Source organism: Malus domestica, chromosome 02, assembly GCF_042453785.1.
Source record: "Malus domestica chromosome 02, GDT2T_hap1".
NCBI lineage: Eukaryota > Viridiplantae > Streptophyta > Magnoliopsida > Rosales > Rosaceae > Malus > Malus domestica.
Genome location: NC_091662.1, coordinates 18,249,734 through 18,271,442, shown reverse-complemented (window position 1 = coordinate 18,271,442; position 21,709 = coordinate 18,249,734). Strand labels below are relative to the sequence as shown.

The window sequence follows — 21,709 nt, the reverse complement described above, 5'->3', positions numbered from 1 at the left end:
TTCATTTTATTCTTTCTTAAATAAGAAAGTTGTTATATTCGTTGATTCTTTTCAAAATAATTCAATTTAATAGCTAAAATTTGGAAAAGTGCTATAAGTGAAAAGGGAAGTACATAAGTCAATTTCATTCTTGATTATGTGGTTAAGATTACAATCTAACTTGTTTTCATTACAAGTGATATTCTACACTAGACTACCTTAAGGAGAGGAGAGAGGGGAGCGTTTGAACTTGAGATGCAGTGAATTAAAAAGAAAAACCCTAACCACTATCACAGTTCACCACTTACACCTAGGTATTTATTTGATTACTATAAAAATTATGAGAACATGCACTTGTCTGGAAGTTTTCTAAACCACATATCAAATTGACTCGTGACTCGCATTCACAGTTTGATAATATATAAGTGTAACAAGATAACGTTGCTGAGTATTACAATTAACTGACAAAGCAAATATGGCAAAGAGAGCTTTTGCAGGCTGAGATATTGCTCTAGTGCTTGTAATCATACTTTGATGCCCAAATTACTTTTCTTCTTCTGCTCTAATCTCATGCTCCAAATCAAATCCGGATTAATATATAATTAGGATTTCCTTTATGATCTAAGCAAATTGTCCTACAATTTTTATGGGACTTTGAATTCTTTGTTTCTTTTTGTTTGTTGCTTCGGCATGTTCACTAATAATTTATACAAAATTAAGAGAAGCAGCAGCTTGCAACAATGTTATAAAAATTGGGGAACTAGATCTTACACACTAACCAAAGGGCCTAATTACTATAAATTTCGAAGATTAGTTTTGTCAAATGGCAATTAAAAAATAAAAACTTGAGTTTTTGGAGGGAGTGCGAGTGGGATTCCAGATTTCCAAAGGGGAGGAGACAGAGAGGAACACAGTCCAAGAAGTTGAAATTAAATTAGTAATTTGATACAACGTGTTTTCTGGGATAAAAGAGCATTGGGCTTGGGGCCTTTTAACTTAGCCCAAAGGTTTTTTCTTTCTAATTCTAAGTGAAAGGGTTTGGATGCTGCACTCCCAATATCTTTTGCCAGATTAATAATTTATAATAATTCAATTTTGTTTATAAGTTTAGTAACTAAACTCTCATAATTTTCTTTCGATTTGTTGATGAAAAAAATAACCTTTTATTATTTTGATTTGACTATAAGATGGTAATTTTACTAAATACTTGAAAGTAATGCATCCAATCTTGTATTTTTAAACAAGTTATTTAAATTTATTTTATTGTTTGTATGGCTTTCCAATTTGAATGGTTGAAAATAACCCTAAACCTAACAGAAATACTAAAAAAATTGATGGTTTGTGAAAAAATGGTACCTATTATTAAACAACTAAGAAGGTACTAATGTGAATGGCAAGTCCCACATCAGAGAATAACCAATATTGTAAGAGCTTATAATGAGTTAGGTCACTCTTCATGTGAAACTCAATCGTCACACGCGTTCCATGTCACCTAATTTATGTGATAAGCGTGTTAGACTTGAAATTTGTCCCACTTCAAAGAATGATCAAACCACTTCTCATATTGGTAATTAGTTATATAATAAAACTTTAATTTTATTTTCACAGTGCCCTACGAAACTTTAATTTTTTTTTTCCTACCAAATACCCCACAATGATGTAACTCAAACCAAAAAAATACCAGAGTCTCACATAATAAGGTCAACAATCACATGTGAGTGTGGGTCTATTCGTTCTAAATTAGACCATTGGATGCCAAATTCAAGGCTCAAATTTGTGTACAAGTTGATTTTTCTTGTGATAAAAACAACTATTTAGAGAATAAAAAACAAACCTTGTATGTGATGTTTGCTCAAATAAGAGATAAAACCAGAAAATTTGCCAGAATTGTTTGTGTCATTATAATTGGAGCTTGTGATCTTGATGAAGTGATCCCATAAATTTGCAACCCTAATTGAAAAATAAAAAATAAAAAAGAAGATATATCATTTATACTCTCACTGTCTTTTTGTACAACGTACACTAAAGAAATTAGAAATTCGGTTAAGTCACACACAATAGACAAATTAATTTAGTATCGAATTAAGATTTCTCACTTACAAGTAAAGAAAAATATTACCACAACGTAATACTAGATGGCTTATGTTCCCACTCGTCAGTACCAAGTTTGTTAATTAAAACAGAGGATCCAAAAAAATCATTGCTTTTTGAATCTTTTCAAGTTTGAACAAAGCTTTGGTTAGCTGGAGACCTCTAACTCAAATTACCATAAAAGCCTTTGAACCACATGGTCAGTTCGGTTGTGCGCTCAGCTGCCCTTTCGATGGAGACACTTGTTACAATTGCCCACCTATTGAAGGGCATTATGGTCACAGAAGAGAAAGAAGTACCTCCCCCTCCCCAACAAAATTGTTATTGTGTCCCTTTCTTTGGCGTGGAAGGACTGCAAGGTCATTTTCTTTCTGGGGCCATGTTCCTGTGGTTGGGACCACCTGAGTGGTACTGTGAGGCTGTACCAGAGGATCAGACGACTGTAATTTCCATCTAGCTGCGGGGGTAAAAGAGTAACGAGGAATGCTAGCAAGTAGCAACATTTTTGTCCTACTATTCTGAATTGTTATTCTCATCATATCATACAATATCCCATCATGATTCGAATTATTTGTCTTTTAAGTTACATTTTAAAGATCAACTATGTCGAAATTTTTTAGTCGTCTAATGGCTATGGCAAACCTTATCCTTCAACTAACCACTAAAATTTTGCAACAGTAACGATTTCTAATTTGATTGGATTTTTAAAGAACTAATCTTTAACTCATGAATTAAAACTGAGAAAATAGAACAAGAAAATCCGACTATAAAAAGCTTCGATCATCATAATATAGTCGAAAAGATAGAACAAGAAATTGAGAGCATAAGATTAAGAATATGATTCTTTCCTCTCCTATTTATTCTCTTCTCTCCCCTCCTCTCACACTTTGCTTTTGTCTTATTGTTCCTATAAAAAAAATCAATATAAGATTTTGACATGGCTTCACTATAACCGTCCAAATAGGAAGAGAATGAAGGGGATAGAGATTAGGAGAGAAAATAATCATCCTTCCATTTTTATGTAGGTGGAGATAACATGAGAAATTTTTCTTTATGACCGGAATACGAGTGGTACACCACGTGTTTTTATATAATTGATAAAAAAAATTATTTTTTAAGTTATTAACATTTTAACACATATATTACACTATTTATATAATAGCACACGATGTATCATTCCGTATTTCGATCTCATTAAAAAAATCTCTCAACATAACATATGGGGCTATGGGTCATAAAACACGACGTCTCGTGTCCCAACATGTCAGTCAATCTTGTTTGACCAGATTTATCCAACCCAGCAAAATTATTCCTCTTTAATTATTACATATTATTACCACTCATTTTCCATTTTTTTCTTTTCTTTTATTTATTTTTTTTCTTAATTTTTTTTTGCTGATAATCATTTCATTTTCACCTATACAAAAAACTGTACACTCCCTTTTTAATGTCGGATTAAGTATAATCCAACAGTGAAACATAAATCGTATAGAACTTAGATTTGAACCGTTAAAGTTCCTAAGTACTCGGATAGTTATTAAATTATAAATATTATCTTGCCAAGTTGTCTCCGGACATTGCTTATAATTGTGATTCGTTGATCATATTCCTCTAAATTAATAATATAAAAGCATAAATATTTGTCTAATCACATAAACCTAGCAGAAGAACCTTAGTTGTTATAAATAAATAAATAAATAAATATATATATATATATATATATATATATAACTTGTATTCGAATTTTACTTTGGGGATCTACTCAATGAGAGTATGGATTGTATTTGTAGGCATTTTGAATTGAAAACCAAAATCAAAACTAGGTCGAAACTGAATCGAACTGGTCGATTCAATCTTTGATCGATTTTGGTTCCAAAACGAATCAACATGTGACTTAATGTTACGAGACCGATTCGTCGACATTCTAGCAACAGCGTGCCGTCACCTTCAATTTTCTAATAATAAGAACTGAGAAGTTCTCAATTTGTGCTTAATTTACGAATAGAGTTTAGGAGATTTAACATTGAGAAAGTACATTGGTACACACAGAGTGTTATATATGTAGTGATAAATTTGTTCAATGATTTGGACCCTTGTTCAAACCATGCAATAAGGAATTTCAATGAATTTATTTAACCTTTGCGGTCACTTTGTCTATAGAGTGTATCTCCCAATGGGGCCCGGCCCCAACGTATCATCGAGTTATTGTGTCCCACCGTTCATCCTTGATCCAACAAGAGGGTCCCAATCCCAATTTTTTTACCAAGAAGAATATGCATGTCACCAGGCTCACCCCCTCATTAATCAACAAAGTTGGACAACATCATTCATACATGAAGGTGGAGCATTGCGGATTTTGTCGTATAGCCATGCGTGGCAGTAATTGTTTCGGTTTGATTTATTCAATTTGATGGTTAGAAGTAAAAAAAGGAATTAATGTATGACAGTATGAGAGGATAAATATGATAGTGAAAATCGGCTTCCTTTACCCGAAACGTGGACTTGCACGGTCTTTCAAATTATTTATGACAAACATATGTGAAAAGCAAACTTAAAGCACATTGTATTATGTTATTAATTTGGATGTTGCGTTGGCATCCGAAGTCGGAGGAGTATTATTTGAAAAACATGACATTAAAGGGATTAGTTACATAAAAGATAAATCAATGGCCTGAGATATTCATCGTCACTTCATTTGATGTCAAGTTAAGCACATCTCAAATGTTCGGATTAACAGAATAAAAAATCTGATCCATAATAGATGAATAGCAAATCACAAGTTTAAAACGTATAAAAAATGCATATCTGGACGATAATATTAAGTTTAACGCATTCAAAGGTATCCGAGGGTGTGCCTACTTGCCTTCCAATTATTCATTGGCATGTTTCAAATATTTTACAGGATTTAGGAACTCTATCACCATCAATAACTTCTAGTTATCAACTAAACCCTAAATTAATAGTATTACTTGTGATTCATAATTAATTAAATGTCGTAAAGAGATCGGGACATATGTCGTATACTAATGCTATCGTTTGTTAAAAAAAAAAAACAAATCTATTATTTTTTTTCTTCTTTCTAGAAGTAATTAGATTATGTGATCCGTTGGATAGATTTTGCTGATTAATTAATATTTTAAATTAGCTAATGCTAGATCAAAACTTGTTTGCTTAAAGTTTTGGTCAACAAGTAGAAAATGATCGATGGTTTGATCACCTGCAAAACAAAAAGGGAAATGCTATGATACTATTGTTAAGACTATGTTTTGTGAATTATATGATGTGGCAGTTGATTGTTAGACTTTTCTTTTTAATGATTTAGGGAATGATCTAACCATCAACCGTCACATTATGTAGTTTACAAAATATAGCCTAAAAAATGGTCTCTCTAACATCACACAAACGAAGATGAATGTAAGCTATAAAATGACACTAATGTTGTGTTTGCCAAGACATTTACGACCATCTCCAAATGAAATATCAAATTCTAAGAGTCAAATTACAATTGATGGTTGATATGGCAATATGAAGTCTTATGTCAAATTTTGTACTTCTCTAACCAAATTGTCAAATGTAATTTTCTTATTTATGTAGAGGTTAAATAGTTGTAATTATTAAAATAACGTTGAAACAAAATTTTTATGGGTTGAAATGTTAGTGGAATGAGATGCCCACCATTAAATTGAATTAAAGATAAATTTGACATTGATGTCAAATTTGACTCTTAATCACAAAGTCTTCATATTAAATCAGCAAATAACACTTCGTTTGGATATACCTTTGATGTCAAATAGGCACAGTAACATTCCACTTAGGATTTTGACATCTCATTTGGAGATGCTCTAATTCTTAAATCAATTCAACTGAAAGTAGAATCTAGCTAAGTTTTTTTTTCTAATACTTTCTTTTTTTTCCCTTAATTCTTAATTGTCAAAATTAGTTTTGGTAAGACTTTTATTTTTCTTAACAGATGACAAGATAATGTACACTAATTCTTCTAATCTACAAGAAAAACAATTGGGTGTGCTATACACACACTCCAAATTACTTCTCACATACCCCTTGTTAATTTTTGTCCGTTGATTTTCTTCAATTCATCCGATCTGACGGTCGAAAATTAGAAGGGTGTGTGAGAAGTAAAATGGGGTGTGTGGATATCACACCCCAAAACAATTTGAACTTGGGTGCATAAAATGAAACACATTGGTCTAGCCAATTTGGCTAAATCAAGATTTATCGGGTTTCTTAATATTTAAAAGAGAGAAAAAAAAAATTCTTTGAGATAAATATAGGATTAAGTCTCTACCTTTTTTAACATTCCAAACAAGTACTCAACCTATTGAAAATGTTACATTCGTAACCCTAGTTAAAAAATTGTTAAATTAACTAGGATTTGTCTCCAAAATCAATAGAAAGTCATGGAAGCATAGCCTCCACCAACGGTCACCACCCCCGACACCCCTCCCCCCCCCCCCCATCACATGCTATTAGCCTCCAATGCAAAACAACCAACTCCGCACTACAACTCAAGCCACCAACATCAAAAAGAAGGTCATGGAGGTTGCTGAAATGATATGAACTGCTATAATGCGGCCACCACCATCTTCACCGCCACAAAGAAGAAGTAGAAGCTTTACAAGCCGAGAATCAGCATATGAGAAAAATACATGAGCAGTAACAAGCTTCTTTCATTTTGATTTTTGTCTTAGCGTTTGGATATCTTTCAATTGAATCAAATAAAACTAGTAAGTGCCTAAATGCTATGCATATGTTGAGCACAAAATTGGGCTTAGACGAATTTTAATATTTGATTTTGTAGTTTGAGTAAAACTTCTATTTAATAGAAGGCGAAGGCGAAAACAAATTTGAACCACATTATTGATAGTCAATTGTGAGGCTTAACTCATTCCCCACCCCTTAGACCATCTCTAATCCTTGAGAATAAAACTTAAAATAGAATAAGGGCAGTAAATTGGGCGCATGACTAACATTTTTAAAATGTTAAAGCCTATGCTCTTCAAGCGCGCATGACGATAAAAAGAGTGTGAAAACTACTTCCTAAACAAAATTTTAAAAGATTATAATAGTGTAGTGGTGAAAAATCCTATGTCACTTCCGCGATGGAAGACTAGTTAACTCCGCCGCGGGAGTGGCATCGGATTTTCTTATTATCTCGTTCAGTTTGTGCATAACATACCTTTATATTCTAGGTTATCAATTATGCTGTTATAAATGGATGCTAATTATTGTGATGTGAGAGGAGCGAATTAAGGTTAAGCCTCATTAATTATGTGGGAATTGCCAAATGAAAAAACAAGCACCCAAGTTCTGTATCACCCATAATCACTCATTTTTACTTCTTCTCACATATCTTTGTTAATTTTTATCATTTATTTTCTTCAATTCATTCGATCTGATAGCAAAAAGTTGAGAAAAGAATATAAAAAGTAAAAAAAGATGCGTTGATATATAGCACTACCTGCAAATAACACATATAGCACTACCTGCAAATAACACATAAATAAAGGTTAAGATCAAGAGACAAATATCTCGAGCAAGCAATGACTATTAAAATATATTAGTTAAGCCCCAATTAATATTTATGGCCAAACAAATACTCAACTTATTGAAATGTCACATTCGTTAAGCTTCAATTAATTTTTAAACTTATATTATTTTCAAAACCCACCAACTGGATATATCATGATCAACATTAATATTACTTGTCTCAAAATCTAAATTTCAAACATAGGTTATATAATATGGAACTCAAACGTGCATTGAATTGAATCGAAAATGGACCAAATTGAAATAACATCACAAGGGCTATCTTCTAAAAAAGAAAAGGGGTTAAGAATTCAGATAGGGTCTTAAGGAGACAATCCAAAACCAGTTCAGAAATTATTAAACAAAATCAAGCAGCAATGTCGGTTTGAAGTCCAATATTTATGTTTTAGATTTTTTTTTTTTTTGGCATTGAATACGTTACTACCTTTTGTACACACTTGTATGTGGTCTAAATTTCTAGTGAATAAGGTATTGCGTTTTTACACATGCATTTCCGATTTGAAACTTCCCTCTCCCTAAATTAATGTAATAGTTTCTAAGCCTTCCTATCCCTTTATTAATAATAATTTAAATATCAAACTAAATGGACAAAATTAGTATTGTCACTACACATCCTTCCGGTATTCCGCAGATGGCCATAGAGAGTCGTACTGGCTAACCTAAAACAATTTAATAGTTCAATTTGATTCGGTTTTGACGAACACCGCCATTGAAACAGAACCAAACTAAACCATTGTTAATCGGTTTGGTTTGATTGGCTCAAGCCTATTCCAACACATAAGTATAAAAAAATCCAATATTTCAAATTTTCTTTTGGTCGAAAAAGGTTTTAATCTTAAAACATCCACACATCTAACACATTCCAATATAATCAAAAGATCAAGGTTTTTTTTTTTAAACACACAATTTTCATCAAGCCAAAAAAAAAAGTTTAAATTAAATAACAGTCCGCGCTAGCAAATGATTTATTAGTTATAACCTCACATCACATAAGCATAAAATACATATGCCTTAGAAAAAAAGCTAAAATACAGATTAATCTCCTCATAATTAATAGTCATTACAACTTATTATATGCTAAGACTGACAATATGTTTGTGGTAAAATCTCCAAATAACCTATAACATGATGACATGTGTAAATTAAATAAATTAATAATTAAAAAAAAGACATTGTCGGTTCGATTTGATTTTGATTGGTTTAAAATTTATCAAAACCAAATTAAACCAAAAGTAAATCAATTTGGTTCGTTTTTTAAATTGTTTGACTTTTTTCTTGGTCTAAACCAAAACAAAAACAAGAGCTAAAACATAATAAGAGCACTCAATCATAAAACTTACACATACATATATATATATATATATATATAAATCCTGTAAAAAGCCTGAGTCTCGATGGGTTGGCCTGGCCTGACCCAATCTTAGGGTCAGACTTTATCCAACCCAATTTTAAATGAGTTAGGCGTGAGCCTTGAATTTTAGTCCTTAATCAATGGGTCGAGTTTAGGACCAACCCTTAGTTCCGATTCTAAGGCCCGACTCGATATGGCTCGATGCAATTTAAATACTTTGAAGTTTAAACTTTCTTTAATATAATTAACTTGTTATCAATACTTATGTAATCAAATTGACTTAAATTAACCAAACAAATACCTAAGTTGAAATGGTAATTGAAAACCAATAATTTAAAACCGGGTAGGGCTTGGTCGGGCCCGAATACCAGGCCCATTTTACAGTTCTGATATATATGATGGTTGTCTATTTGTAGCCAAAACATACCATTTTCCTCTAACCCTCAGAGGGTGCCCATTCGTATGTCAATTTGCAACTTATATAATCGAACATCAATAATTTATCAAACTTTATAAATAATTCAAACACATACATTGAACATCAATAATTTATCAAACTTTATAAATAAATAAAATGGGGTATCAGCATAAGATTCTGTTGACCCTAGAAACTACAAAGCCTACGTGGCGCGCAGGCCGAGTATTTTCTAAGCTAACTACGTCCTTCGGTGATTGCGGGGCGTGCCAACTCGTCGGCCGAGCTCGGCCGAGGAGTAAATTTGATGATGTTGCGTTGAGCGCGCTGCTGACTTCTGTGTCTTGCGATTGCGGCCGAGGAAGGAACAATTCTCGGCCTCTTGGGTTCTAGAGCCTGAAGACAAGGCTGCTAATTTGCGAAGTTCAATCTCAAATTCGGCTGTCAATGTGCCGAATACAGTAACCTGGTAACACCCCACTTCGCCGAGAAGGCTGATGAGATGACCTCGACCAATGAGGATTCGGAAATCCTTCTCGACCGAGACTTGGATAGGTAACCAGTCGTCCTCGCCGTAGTGCTGTTGATGCCAACGGAAGATGCTGCGAGATCGGCTGATTCTACGGTGACAGAGCTATCTATGCCGACTTAAGATATCACCGGTTGCCTTCACAGTGCTGTTGATGCCAACGGAAGATGTGTCGGCGAAAAAAGAAAATAAAAAATCTCAAGGTGTTGAGAAAGTTTGCGCAGGGCAGTTTTGTGTGTGTTGGAGGTCCTCTGAATGATGCACAGCCTCCTCTATTTATAGCACTAGATACCTTTGAAGTCGAGTCAAAACCCTACTCGAACTAGGTCTTCTTCTCCGGATCAAACACCCACTCGACCAGTCCTATGTTTACTAGGCTTGTGAGCCTAGTCCTCTATTGAGCCGGATTCACTTCCGGGTTATTACCCTTGCCGAGACTCCTTATCGCGTTAGGACTCGACTAGTAAATGTAATATGACCTAGCCGACCTAGGTTTAGGAGCCCACGTACTAAATGATCCAAGGCTCCCCTGTCGCCAGGCCTCCCGGGCCGAGAGTGGTTCTATACTCGGCCCAACATGTTAATTTGAGCCCAAACACTCTTACTTGAGGATATAATTTGCATCATATCCATCCTGTTTAAGAATATGTCAAGATAATTCAAATTAAAAGATAATTATGATAAAAACCATAATATTATCTTTTAACAAAAATATTTTCACTTTTCCATCCGACGGCTGAGAACTATGTTTACTCTACGGTCTCGATTACACGGGCCGATGATGTAAATTTGGGTCCAAACATTGCCCCCCAGTTTCCTTGAACTTCGGCTCGTAAGCCGAATGATTAAGGAAATTAAGTATCTCCAGCCTAATCAGATGTACTTTTGACCGTCATCCCTTGCTGCTGTTTACTCACGGCTCCTTTCGACCAAAGAACAACTCATGGCCGAAGATAAACAGTTATGAACCAGGGTCGAGAAGAATTGGAATTGGGGTCGAGGATAAATTTGGCCGAGGTCGAGAAGAGTCTTTTCTTGGCAGCTCGGCCTGCCTACATATATATGCATATCAAACCCATTGTCAGCAATCATGACTATATACACATATATATATATATATATATATATATATATATATATATAACCTCAAAACAGCAACCATGACTTATTCGGCCAAACTTTGACCCTAGCATCTTCCTGATTAAATGGTTTTGAAACTTGTCCCCACACTTTAACCATAGGCATGGTACTATTGATAGCAGCGAAAATAACTCTTCTCGGGTCGGCTTGTTTGTCGAGCTCGGCTAAAAACAAAATGACCAAAATTTTGCCGAGCACACCACTTGTTGCCCCTCTTATTTTCTTAAGTATCGGTCAAGGGCCGAATGGTTAAGAAAATAATTTATTATATATAATTATATTTTTAGCAAACGAAAAGAAAAGTGGCCGAAACGTAGTCAGGAGGAGGCCAACGATGCTTTATTCCAAGCCAAGATCTTTTTACATCAAAATTTTCACTTTGACATTTTCCAAAACCGAATAAAAGATCATCTCCCAATATTTCTGACTTGGTGAAATATTTTGCATTTTCGGCCGCCGAATGTGTGGAACAAGTATTATGCCCCCCAGGCATAATTTCGGCGTTTAATTCAAACAACTTAGCCGAATAGGATTTCTCCATATCGACTTTATCGCCAATAATCATATCAATTGGCGTAGATTCTTGGGCTAGGCCAATATCTCGGCCTCGTTCGTCATTGGAGCACTCCTCTGACGAATCATTTTCTGAGTCGATTTGTGGCTCAGAAACTTTAACTTTTTCTTCTAGGCCTACCACACTTCCAGTCTCGACCGAAAAAATAGGTGGCCTAGGTTTTTCTTCGTGGCCGACCATATCTTCAGCCTCGACCGAAAAAATAGGTGGCCTTTGTTCTTCGGCCAAATTAACAATTTTCTTAGGCCGATGTCTGATTACGGCCGGAGCGAAAAATTGCCCCCCGGCCTTTGAGCCTAACCATTTTTCAAATGGAATTGATCTGTAATCAGAAACGTAAGGAAAATTTTCTTCATCTAGCCAGGCATTAAATCGAGCCCTGTCTTCATTTACCCATTGCCTTTGCAGGGTAACAGGAGCTTTTATTCTCAACATGCAAGCGAATGACTTTTGCATCTCTCCATGGCCACGAAGAACTTTTTCCACTTCCAAAGATCTTTTACATTCCTCATTGTGTTTTCTCAATTCCTCTAGGAGCTCGTACAATCGGCTACGTTGAGCCAGATTGGAATCTTGATATATCATATGAACTTCGTAGTATTAGCACTGGGTCCCACTGGGCGTGCCAAAATGTTGACCCTAGAAACTACAAAGCCTACGTGGCGCGCAGGCCGAGTATTTTCTAAGCTAACTACGTCCTTCGGTGATTGCGGGGCGTGCCAACTCGTCGGCCGAGCTCGGCCGAGGAGTAAATTTGATGATGTTGCGTTGAGCGCGCTGCTGACTTCTGTGTCTTGCGATTGCGGCCGAGGAAGGAACAATTCTCGGCCTCTTGGGTTCTAGAGCCTGAAGACAAGGCTGCTAATTTGCGAAGTTCAATCTCAAATTCGGCTGTCAATGTGCCGAATACAGTAACCTGGTAACACCCCACTTCGCCGAGAAGGCTGATGAGATGACCTCGACCAATGAGGATTCGGAAATCCTTCTCGACCGAGACTTGGATAGGTAACCAGTCGTCCTCGCCGTAGTGCTGTTGATGCCAACGGAAGATGCTGCGAGATCGGCTGATTCTACGGTGACAGAGCTATCTATGCCGACTTAAGATATCACCGGTTGCCTTCACAGTGCTGTTGATGCCAACGGAAGATGTGTCGGCGAAAAAAGAAAATAAAAAATCTCAAGGTGTTGAGAAAGTTTGCGCAGGGCAGTTTTGTGTGTGTGTTGGAGGTCTCCTTGAATGATGCACAGCCTCCTCTATTTATAGCACTAGATACCTTTGAAGTCGAGTCAAAACCCTACTCGAACTAGGTCTTCTTCTCCGGATCAAACACCCACTCGACCAGTCCTATGTTTACTAGGATTGTGAGCCTAGTCCTCTATTGAGCCGGATTCACTTCCGGGTTATTACCCTTGCCGAGACTACTTATCGCGTTAGGACTCGACTAGTAAATGTAATATGACCTAGCCGACCTAGGTTTAGGAGCCCACGTACTAAATGATCCAAGGCTCCCCTGTCGCCAGGCCTCCCGGGCCGAGAGTGGTTCTATACTCGGCCCAACATGTTAATTTGAGCCCAAACACTCTTACTTGAGGATATAATTTGCATCATATCCATCCCGTTTAAGAATATGTCAAGATAATTCAAATTAAAAGATAATCATGATAAAAACCATAATATTATCTTTTAACAAAAATATTTTCACTTTTCCATCCGATGGCTGAGAACTATGTTTACTCTACGGTCTCGATTACACGGGCCGATGATGTAAATTTGGGTCCAAACAGATTCAAAAACAAAAACAAAAAGCTATATTTTCCTCCAGAAAGGACTTTTTTTACGCTCACAAAGGACCCTTTTCTGGTTTACCAAAAAACAAAAGAAAAAAGAAAAAAAAGAGACCCTTTTCTGACCCAAAAGAGTCCTGTTCTTTTATATTTTCTTTCCTACTGAAAAGAACAAAACAACAAAAGTCCAAAACTTTCAATCAAATATTTCAAACCCACCTTCCTTATTCTTTCTCCTTTTTTTTTTATTTATTATTATTATTTTTAATTTAAAAATAAGACAATAAAATCACACAATCTCTACTTCTTACCGAAGAAGAGAATAAAGTCTCACTCTCACTCCAGCTACTCTCTACGCCCCTCCCCTCCCCACACCGCCCACCCAAACACCACAAAAAATGCGGCTCCTTTTCTTCCTCCTCCTCCTCCTCCTCCACCACCACTCTCTCTCCGCCATCGCAATGTCCAACTACCGCGCCCTCCTCTCCCTCAAGTCCTCCATAACCTCCGACCCCAACTCCGCCCTTTCCACCTGGACCCCCACCACCAGCCACTGCACTTGGTCCGGCGTCACCTGCGACTCCTCCCGCCGCTACGTCACCTCCCTCGACCTCTCCGGCCTCGACCTCACCGGCACTCTCTCCCCTGACCTCGCCCACCTCCGCTTCCTCGCCAACCTCACCCTCGCCGATAACCAGTTCTCGGGTCCCATCCCGCCCGAGATCTCCGCCCTCTCCGGCCTCCGCCTCCTCAACCTCTCCAACAACGTCTTCAACACCACCTTCCCCCCCAAGCTCTCCAACCTCACCCGCCTCACCGTCCTTGACCTCTACAACAACAACCTCACGGGCGACCTCCCCGTCTCCGTCACCCACATGACCTCCCTCCGCCACTTGCATTTGGGCGGCAACTTCTTCTCCGGCCAGATCCCTCCCGAGTTCGGCCGCTTCCCATTCCTCGAGTACTTAGCCGTCTCCGGCAACGAACTCGGCGGCCCAATACCCCCCGAAATCGGCAACTTAACCACCTTGAAAGAGCTCTACATCGGCTACTTCAACAGCTACGAAGGCGGAATACCGCCCGAAATCGGAAACTTATCCAATCTCGTCCGCTTCGACGCCGCCAACTGTAACTTAACCGGAGAGGTCCCGCCGGAGCTGGGTCGACTGCAAAATGTCGACACCCTGTTTCTCCAGGTCAATGCTCTTTCCGGTTCGTTGACACCCGAGCTGGGTTACCTCAAGAGCTTGAAATCCATGGACTTATCCAACAACGTCTTTACCGGCGAGATTCCGGGTTCCTTTTCGGAGCTCAAGAACTTGACCCTTTTGAATCTCTTCCGAAACAGGCTCCACGGCGCCATTCCCGACTTTATCGGCGACTTGCCGGAGCTCCAGGTGTTGCAGCTCTGGGAGAACAACTTCACCGGCAGCATCCCTCAGGGTCTGGGAAAAAACGGGAAGCTCCAAATTCTCGACCTTTCGTCGAACAAGTTGACGGGAACTCTCCCTCCCGATATGTGTTTCGGGAACAATCTCCAGACGCTCATCACTCTGTCAAACTTCCTTTTCGGGCCGATTCCCGAGTCGCTTGGCCGGTGCGATTCGCTGAGTCGGATTCGAATGGGTGACAACTACCTCAACGGGTCGATTCCGAAAGGGCTGCTTAGTTTGCCCAAGCTTACACAAGTCGAGTTGCAGGATAATCTCTTAGACGGTTCGTTTCCCGAGACAGATTCAATCTCGGGGAATCTCGGCCAGATTAGTCTCTCCAATAACCGGCTTTCCGGGTCTCTTCCGCCCACCATCGGCAACTTCTCCGGCGTCCAGAAGCTTCTTCTCGACGGAAACAAGTTCTCGGGTCGAATTCCACCCGAGATTGGGCGATTACAGCAGCTATCCAAGATCGATTTCAAGCACAACAAGTTCATGGGTTCCATAACCCCCGAAATCAGCCATTGCAAGCTCTTGACATTCGTCGATCTCAGCCGAAACGAGCTCTCCGGTGAGATTCCGAAGGAGGTTACTGGTATGAGGATACTGAACTACCTCAACCTGTCGAGAAACCATCTTGTGGGCAGCATTCCGTCGTCTATATCCACAATGCAGAGCTTGACATCTGTGGACTTTTCGTATAACAATCTTTCGGGTTTGGTTCCGGGCACTGGTCAGTTCAGTTACTTCAATTACACTTCGTTTCTGGGAAACCCCGATCTCTGCGGTCCCTATTTGGTTCCCTGCAAAGACGGGGTTGCCAATGGCACTCACCAACCACATGTCAAGGGTGCACTCACTGCTTCCCTGAAGCTATTGCTTGTTATTGGGTTGCTTCTGTGCTCGATCGTATTCGCCGTTGCAGCGATAATCAAGGCCCGGTCGTTGAAGAAAGCAAGCGATTCCCGAGCTTGGAAACTGACTGCATTCCAACGGTTGGACTTCACGGTTGATGATGTGTTGGATTCGTTGAAGGAGGACAACATTATTGGGAAAGGAGGGGCTGGGATTGTGTACAAGGGAGCTATGCCTAGTGGTGACAATGTGGCTGTCAAAAGACTCCCTGCAATGAGCAGAGGCTCCTCCCACGACCACGGATTCAACGCTGAAATCCAAACTCTTGGTCGAATTCGACACAGGCACATTGTAAGACTATTGGGTTTCTGTTCGAATCACGAGACAAATCTTTTAGTCTACGAGTACATGCCCAATGGGAGCTTGGGTGAAGTTCTTCATGGTAAGAAAGGGGGTCACTTGCATTGGGACACAAGGTACAAAATCGCCATTGAGGCTGCAAAGGGTCTATGCTATCTTCACCACGACTGCTCGCCTTTGATCGTCCACAGAGACGTGAAGTCGAATAACATCCTTCTCGACTCCAATTTCGAAGCTCATGTTGCTGATTTCGGCCTTGCCAAGTTCCTGCAGGATTCCGGAACATCCGAATGCATGTCTGCAATTGCTGGTTCTTATGGATATATTGCTCCAGGTGTGATATGCTCATTCAATCTTTGAATTTTCGGGTACTTAATTACTGTGTAAAATGTACTAATTGAGTTTTGGTTCCCTGATAGTACCATATATGTGGACGGTCTTTGCATTTATTTCTTGCAGAAGCTTCTTTGTCATCTGGCGAAATTTGACTTTTGGTTTCATAATTGCATATATGATTTTGATTGAAAATTTGATTCAGTGGTTGGTAGGCTTCGTTGAAAGTAGATGAAATTTAACGACTTTTTACTGTGACCCACAGAAAATGACAATTGAAGTGGATGAGCACCTTAATTAATTTGTCAATGGCTTTTGGTTTGTGCAGAGTATGCATACACATTGAAGGTTGATGAGAAGAGCGACGTTTATAGCTTCGGTGTGGTTCTCTTGGAGCTTGTTAGCGGCAGGAAACCGGTTGGTGAATTTGGGGACGGAGTAGACATAGTCCAATGGGTGCGAAAAATGACAGACTCAAACAAGGAAGGAGTCCTCAAAATCCTTGACCCTAGACTCCCTTCAGTTCCTCTCCACGAGGTTATGCACGTATTTTACGTTGCAATGCTCTGTGTGGAAGAACAAGCAGTGGAGCGTCCAACAATGCGAGAAGTGGTTCAAATTCTAACCGAGCTTCCAAAGGCACCTGGCTCAAAACTGGTAGAGGATTCAGCCATCACAGAGTCCTCCCCTCCCCCTGCCACTACTGCATCCGAGTCTCCAGGTACAACGTCAAAAGACACGAAAGACCAGCCACCACTGCAGTCTCCGCCGCCTGATCTTCTTAGCATATGAAGTCTTAGTTTTTTATTTCTGGGAATGCAAGTGTTGGTTCTAAAATTGCACGAATCTTACTAGCGTTTTTACCGTATGTGTTGTTTAGTTTTATTTGGGAGGGGTTGGTTTGGTCTAACTTTTAAGTTTGAAGTTTTTCGGTGTACAGTTGGATGTTTGGGGGAGGGGGGAGGCTATTTTCTTGTAAGTTTGTCTTCATCATGTAGTAGTAATAGTCGTAGTACCGAATGCTGATTTCCACTTCTTCTGCTTCTCACTGTATGGCATTTCCTGTTTTAAGCCTTCAAATTACAAAAGCAAATTCACGGGTGTAAAAAGATCTAGGGGAAAGAACAAACTCTTTTTTCTTTTGAGCATAAGAACGAAAGAAAGCATTTTTTTTCCTATTAAATAAATAATGTGTGTGACGTTGTGGGGGGTGACGTTTATAGCATATTGGACCGCAACTATCTATTTTAAAGAATTCCGATTCTCGTTGGATCCTCTCTATGAGGATTCTAGGAATCCGTTAATTTTGTTCGTTTATCGTATATTGTGCGGTCGGAAATTATTTTTATTTACAATTAAAATTAAACACAAAAGTACTTGATAAAAATTAATCGCACGATGTACGATAAACGAACACGATTCACGGATCTCCAAGATCCTCACCACAATGATCCAAAGAGGATCATGTTAGTATTTTAAATACCTGGATTAGACCTTAATGTAGTGCAAAGAATCTGGACGGGGATTCATGAACCCTGTCTTTTTTGTGCTATACTATTTAAATTAAGAATTTTATAAAAAGTTTTTTCAAAGGTTGCCGAATAAGAGGGGAGTTACAGCCTAATAGGAGGGGAGTTACAGATCAAATTACATCAACAACAACAACAATGCTTTATCCCTTTATGTGGTGTAGGCTGTATAAAACTTAGAACACTACTGCATTGGATTTCGCTTTAAGTCTTCGTTCCACGTCTCCATGTCTATTCTTTAAATTTATTTTCAAGTCTTCTTATGTCTTCCTCTATTTTTTTTGCCCTTAGTTTGTCTCATGATCACATTTTCTAACCAGAATATTTTTAGGTATTTTTTCATATGAACAAACCACCTTAGATTGCAAGGGTTCATAAGGGGAAATGATTTCACATACCATTTTTAATTTCTCATGCACATCTTTTTATTTTCAACCATTAGATTGAATAAATCAAACGAAATCAACAATCAAGATTAACCAAGTGTCAGAATCAAATTCGCACACCACTGTGTGGAGGAGAAGTACAAACTTGACTACCTGTGAAAGAACAAAAGACAGTAAGATCACCTGGGCACCTGTGGGGTCTTTGGCCAAAGGCTCTCTGACGATGAAGTTAGTAACAAATCTTAAGACGCAAGCAGTGGGCAAAAAAAAAAAAAAAAAAAAAAGTAAAGAGTGTTCTATGCGATAAGTGTTTGTTAGCAAAGATTAACCTTAGTATGGTGTATTTATACTAGTCAGGCGATTGGCCTTTTAGGATATGGAATCCGTATAAACAAGGAGAATACGTAAAGGATATCTAGAGATAGATATTGCTTCTTTTTAGGAGTGTAATTACTTGTGAGGCACGTTAATCCCTATGTTCTAGGTATCTCCAAGAGTATAGGCTTGGTTAATTCTTATGGAACAAGAACGGTCGATCTTGGCGAAGTGGGTTTGCCCATGTTACGGGAAGATATCAAGATGTGGTGGTATCATTGATTCGTTTAAGCAGCTCAATCTGATCGGAGGTGTTGAGTCCATGATCGGACTTCTAAGATAAGGGTATTTCGACGCTCTTACTCTAGCCTAGAAAATCATAGTTCACAGTTACCCTTAATTATGTATTTGAAACCCACATTTTGACACTAGGAAATATAATTCACGTAAGATAGGTATTTATCCAGATAAGCATGTTGTAGCCCAACGTTTTCAAACAATTTACCTGGTTTTGGAATTAACTTGGCTCTTTAACGGAGGAGAAGAAGTTTCTCCTCAAAATTTTACGTGGTCGATTTACGGCTTCATATTTTTAATTGAAACTGTTCATATTATAAATAACTTTTGTAAATATCATTTTTGTAAAAAACTAATCAAATACGAGATCATTTAGTCATCGAACTGTATAAAAATAGATGGACGAATTCAGTAAAAGAATTACGAACTATCAATCTATTTACTATAATTGATTTAATAAATAAACTTAGCCTTAATTGATTCTTTTGTAAAGATGATCTTTAAGTAGTTATTTATAATAATAATTATGATCATAAATATAGAATTTCGTAAATCGACTACTAAGTGAATATATTTAGGAATTCGGATTCTCGTCGAATCCTCTTTGTGAGGATTCGGGAATTCGTCAATTTTATCCTTTCATCGTATATTGTGCGATAAAAAAATATTTTAAATTAAACACAAACATTACTTGATAAAAATTGACTGCACGATGTATGATAAACAGATACGATTTACGAATTTTCAAAATCCTCACCAAAAAAATCTAGAGAGGATCATGTTGGCATATTTAGAAACTCCCCATTATCGAGGATAGGAGCCGGTTTTGATCTGTTAATTAATTATATTCAACCGACCTTCACTAAAACCTGGAAATGTTGAGGAATTTTGGGGAAAAGGATTCTCGTCAGATTTTTTTTGAAAATTTTAGAAATTTTGTAATCGTGATTGTTAATCGTACATCATGTTGTTAAAAATTATTTTAAATTTTAAAAATCACGATTATGAAATTTCAGAATTCTTATGAAAAAGATTCGGCGATGATCTCTTTCCGAATTTTCGTGATGAGTTTGAGTATTGACAAAAATCCCACGATTTAATTGGTGGATTTTGCTGCTGGCTGGCTGTATCTTCTCTGTTCTTTTACTCGCAGTCAGTCCATCTCTGTCCTATAAGCTGTAACGTACAAACCAAACTAAGATGCCACCTCGGTATTGTTCTTGATTTGACAATGCAACTCAGACTCCCGTATTTTATTATTAATTTTGGTTTTTAAATACTGACGAACACCAATTCAGGTGAGATTTGATTGATTTAATTTTGCATGCGGCTTTCTTTCACTGCCAGGGCATGTCCCATCTTTATTTATAAGAATTTGGACCTCCATTGAAATATGATTATTCTTTTTGGGGCTTTGAAATGGTAAAAATAAGTTTAAAAATGGTAACTTTACGTGGGTAGACAGCGTAGTTTTCTTTCCGACTGGAAAGTGCAGTAACAAGTTTGCTAATGAATTTGGATAGATGTGATTCTGATCCGATTGCTATGTGAATATGATTGATCGGATGAAAATGTGATTACAGTCGATTAGGTTATCAGATTATTGAGTTTGCTTTAGCCTTGTTTTTATTTTAGGAACATTTTAAACTTTAATTTGTTTCTTACTAACAAAGTACAGTAGATTTATACGAATATATATTGACTAATCTTGAATACGTAGGCATTGCTAATAAGAGTTCTGAATACATTACATGTGTTAATCCTTGTGTTGAAATAAAAGATCTACGTACAAACATTAGCTAGGAAATTGATTTCTCTATATATAAGTAAAAAAATTAGTAAGAAGCACGCATGTTCATCATGCAATCGATTTCTGAGAATATTTTTGTAATTGAACTTGACATTGACCATTCATCTTTTAGAAAGGACGTACAAAATTATATATGTTTACCCCAGAAAATGAATGTACCACGGAGACAAGAGGCTTTTTATATATTCCATGTGTCTTTAAGCTTTCACCTTCACATGTAAAAGGAGAAAAAATTTATCTAGTAGTAGTACCCCTTTTATTTGTCCTTTTGTTCTGTGAATCAATTTATTTATTTACTAGAGCTTTATGTAAAATGTGCTTTTTAAGGAAAGGAAATTTAAATTAAAGTGCAAAAAGCTCCTTGGGAAATCCGTACAAATAGAATAAGTGAAAAATACGTTGCAAGACTATTAACATCGTTAATAAAGTGAAATTTTTGTTTAAACATCTGGCTAATATTAACATTCTAACAAAATAACGAAAGTCATCAGGTACTTGATAAGAAGATATTTCACCTCATGTATGTACAGTTTGTGTGTATAGAGATGCATACAAGTCATTTTCCATGCTAAATATAGTTTCAATGAGGTTGATTTCTGCTATTTCATTCCCATCCTTTTTTCTCTTTTTATTTATTAAAAAAGAATCTAACAGTCTATATCACTGAAAATCATCTTGCTAATTGGGTGGAAGATTAAATAATTCATTCTCATAGGGAAAATGGGATGAATGGAAAGAAAAAAAATGAAAACAAAAGAATAAGTTGATATATTAATCTTGGTTTTTTTGACCTTTGATCTAGTTTTCAGTTTAGAATACTATAATAATTATTTAGGGATCCATAACTTAATGCATGAATCACTGATGTGCACTGTGTTGTCTAAGTTTTCAATGAACATTACTCGAGCTCAAATCCATCGTAATGGACAAGCAGATAGAAACATGTATTTTTTAGGCTT

The 21,709-nt window shown here is 37.4% G+C and overlaps 1 protein-coding gene across 1 annotated transcript; it reads left to right on the top strand.

Annotated features, from left to right (window-relative positions):
- Positions 1-13,630: 13,630 nt before the first annotated feature.
- LOC103418386 (leucine-rich repeat receptor-like serine/threonine-protein kinase BAM1) lies at positions 13,631-17,445 on the top strand. Its single transcript, XM_008356519.4, has 2 exons — positions 13,631-16,414; positions 16,742-17,445. The coding sequence occupies exons 1-2, from the start codon at positions 13,831-13,833 to the stop codon at positions 17,203-17,205; spliced, it is 3,048 nt and encodes a 1,015-aa protein (XP_008354741.3). The 5' UTR covers positions 13,631-13,830; the 3' UTR covers positions 17,206-17,445.
- The last annotated feature ends 4,264 nt before the right edge of the window (positions 17,446-21,709 follow it).

Coding starts and splice junctions, on each gene's coding strand:
- LOC103418386 (XM_008356519.4), top strand. CDS start 13,831: ATGCGGCTCCTTTTCTTCCTCCTCCTCCTCCTCCTCCACCACCACTCT. Junction 16,415..16,741: donor TTATGGATATATTGCTCCAG/GTGTGATATGCT, acceptor TGGTTTGTGCAG/AGTATGCATACACATTGAAG.